General features: G+C 37.3%; 1 protein-coding gene across 1 annotated transcript; it reads right to left on the reverse strand.

The window, feature by feature from the left end:
• Window positions 1-652: 652 nt before the first annotated feature.
• LOC125502376 (E3 SUMO-protein ligase ZBED1-like) lies at window positions 653-2,864 on the reverse strand. Its single transcript, XM_048664758.1, has one exon. The coding sequence runs from the start codon at window positions 2,767-2,769 to the stop codon at window positions 865-867; it is 1,905 nt and encodes a 634-aa protein (XP_048520715.1). The 5' UTR covers window positions 2,770-2,864; the 3' UTR covers window positions 653-864.
• Window positions 2,865-3,426: the final 562 nt, after the last annotated feature.

The raw sequence follows: 3,426 nt of genomic DNA on the forward strand, positions 1-3,426 counted from the left end.
TGTTTAAGCGCTGCCTCTAGTTCTTCTGCATCAATGGGAACTAATTCCTCTGATCCTACGTTTAGGACTGGCTGATGAATTGACCTTATTGACCTGGTTGTGCCACCGATGGGCTGTGCAGTCGTCGATAGAATATTTCAATAATTTCTGCGATCTTTCCTCATTCACTCTCAATGACTCCTTGATCATTTTTCATCGGTTGCGTTGTTCTCTATGGTTTCCTCGATCATCCTCGTGTCATAAGCTCTCTGATCTTTTCTGATGGCCTTATTCACGATCTTATTCAGGTCCCCATACCTTGGTAAGTTTTTGTCGGTTTTCATCCATTCTTCGATGAGTTGGTCTGTATCCAAACAGAATTTAGGATGCTCCTTGCTTTGGAAAGTACAGAATATGAAATAAAAAATTCCATTTAAAAAATATAAGTTTGTATCGCCACTTGAGTTTGAGACACCCTGTATTAATTGGTATTTTCTTACAATAAACTCGACGTTAATATATAAAACTTTGAAATATTGTATGAAAAACTTGTATGAAATAAGTGAATCGGTTTTTGTAACTCAGCGTGTAATTTTTAGGTCTTTTTTCAAGCCTTTTTTGACTTCGACATTTTAAAACGGCAATTTTTCCACAGCAAAAAAACCTTTAAGAATCAATTGAAAAACGAAATTTTATTACATTCAATTACATAATTTATTTACACTTTGACACCCTGTACCTCGGAAACTATTAACTTTAACACGATCGGTCGAGATGTAACTGCTCCGTGCCCTTGTCCAGATACTTGGTATTTTTAAATTCTAGAATAAATGTTATAGTTATAACTAACACATTAATCACTTATTATCGCGGAAATTGTTGACGCTACATGTTAGCATTAAGAAATAAGATTTCATTTAAATTCTTGGAAGGCAATCTGCTTCTTCTTTCATTCAACATATATCCGGATTTAGAAAATAGCCTCTCAGCTGGAATGGATGTAGCTGGTATTGACAAATATTTTTTAGCCAAATTTGCCAGTTCTGGGAAAAACCGTTCATGGTCTTTCCAATACATCAAGGGATCATCTTTCCTGGGCAAAAGTTTCGTTTCGAAGTACTGCTTTACCATTATAGCAGACATAGAATTGGGTTCTTCGACCGAACTGGCATTTGCGACTTTTTGATCAAAATGCAACCATAAATTGCCTTCATCGACGATCTGAGGTTTAGTTTCAACCATGTCTTCGGTGAGCTCAATAACTTCCGGGGCATCTTCTGTTTTATTTTCAAGTATTATCGCCAACTCTTCAGTCAACCAATCCTGCGCAGTTCTAGCATTGCTATCGATGCCAAATCCGGCAGTTTTAAAACGCGGATCCACAATTGTGGCCTTGGCCACCATTTTGTTTACCTCCAAATATCCCAGTCTATTTGAAATGGCGTCCAACAATGATTCCTTCAATTGCTCACCAACGAAAGTGTCTACGCTTACAAGCCTCAAAGTGAACTGTAAACCTTTGATCAGAGGTACAATTTTCGACATAGTTACATACTTTTCTGATGCTAATTCTTCTGTTATGGTAATAAATGGTTTTAATGCTACCACGCAGTCTGTTACGATCGCCCACTCGGAGCCGGATAAATTATTTGGCGCTGATTCCAACGTCAACTCGGCCAATACGATGGAAAGTGGCTGTTTTAATCGCAAAAGCCTTTCCATCATGAGGTATGTGGAGTTCCACAGAGTGGGAACCTCTCGTTTTAACCCTAGTGCTTGTAAGCCCATTTCTTCTTGTTTTTGGTGAAGCTTTCGATACGACAGAGTGCAGAGCTTGAAATGGCCTACCAAGAGTCGACACTTGGTCAAAATAGGCGACAGGCCTTTGATACTATCAAGTGCGTCATTCACACAAAGATTAACAGTGTGAGCGACGCACGGGTGATGGTGTTTATTAAGATCATTCAGGACTGCCTGTTTCATATTTTCAGCGTTGTTGGTCACAATGGTTACAACTTTGTCGAAAACACCGACTTCGTCCAAAATGTCTTTAAGCACGGCACCAGTATCTTCACTATTATTAGAAACCGACACTTCACGAATTGCCAATGTTATCGCATATAACTTCCAGTCCTGAATAAAGTGCGCGGTTACGCTAATATAGGCTTTTTCAGTATTCGACGTCCAATAGTCAGTCGTTATTGACATGTGGTCCTGAGAGTGTAACTTTTCCATAAATCCAGCATATAATTTATAGTAGCACTGAGGCAATAACTGCTTGCTCAGAGTTTTCTTTGAAGGCAAACTATAATTCGGATTCAGGTTGGCGACAAGCTCTTTAAATCCCCGGTCTTCGACAATCGATAGCGGTTGAAAGTCTGTAACAACTAGTTTAACAACCAAGTCATCGAGTAGTTGTCTGTATTCTTCGGTAATCAGTATGACTTCCGCGGAGTCTTCTACGGATTGCCTAGCGCGTTTGACATTAGTTGTGCAAATGCTCGTTTCCGCAGGCTTGTTCTTTATCCGATTTAAATTGGAACTGGAAGATGCAGCAGTTGCTGGTGTAGTGCACTTTTCTGCGTATCCTTGTGTTGTGCTTTTTTTAGCAGACTGATCTTCTTTTTTTACAAGCGCCGCAGGATGAAGTCTTTTCAAATGCTCTTTCAAATTGGTGGTATTGCCATAGTATTTGTATTGTTTTTTACATATATTGCACATGACGCTTTGTTTATCCTGTCGCATTTCGAAATAGTTCCACACAATTGATTTTCTTGTATATGAACGCATTTTTTATGTTAGATATTCTTGTTTTCACTCCCTAAATTTCCAGTACTGAACGGTCATCGGTGATAAAAAAGCAGCAAAAATGCAACTTATTACTACCTGAAAAAAAAAAAGATTCTGAAATCATTAAGTAGCAAACGTAGTTATTTACACTTGTCGGTGTTTCGTAGATTTACATAAGATTCCTCGAGACCAGTATTTAATAGGCATTTGAAGGCCAAATAAAAGTGAAAGCAAAAGTTAACATCTAAAAAGTTTAAAATCGGTATAATAAATCACGAGTACTAGTAGATGTCGGTTCCATTCGGGTCCCGTGCAATTTAAATAGACGAAACGTCGGCAAGTGTAGATAAAAAATGTTATTAATTGTAATTAAATATGCTGTTAGATTTAATTTTAAAATTCGGAACAAAATGATGTTGTAAATGAAACGATATACGATGATAAAATGATGTACGTTATGGCATCATATGTGCCTAATATTTAGTTAAAGTAATTGTACAAATTTTGCAACAATAAACAATTTTAAGACTTTGGAATTCTTCTAAATTCATCATAGATACAGCAGTACATTGTACATCTTCTAGGAAATGGTCAGAAGTATTATCGAAATTATGCATTCCTTTAGACGCTTTTTCAACATATTTATCTGGCTATTTC

This window comes from Dendroctonus ponderosae, unplaced genomic scaffold, assembly GCF_020466585.1.
Source record: "Dendroctonus ponderosae isolate FM_Combo_2020 unplaced genomic scaffold, Dpon_F_20191213v2 Dpon_F_20191213_3, whole genome shotgun sequence".
NCBI classification, from domain to species: Eukaryota; Metazoa; Arthropoda; class Insecta; order Coleoptera; family Curculionidae; genus Dendroctonus; species Dendroctonus ponderosae.

Excerpts from the sequence above, each read along its gene's own strand:
- LOC125502376 (XM_048664758.1), bottom strand. The coding sequence starts at position 2,769 with ATGCGTTCATATACAAGAAAATCAATTGTGTGGAACTATTTCGAAATG.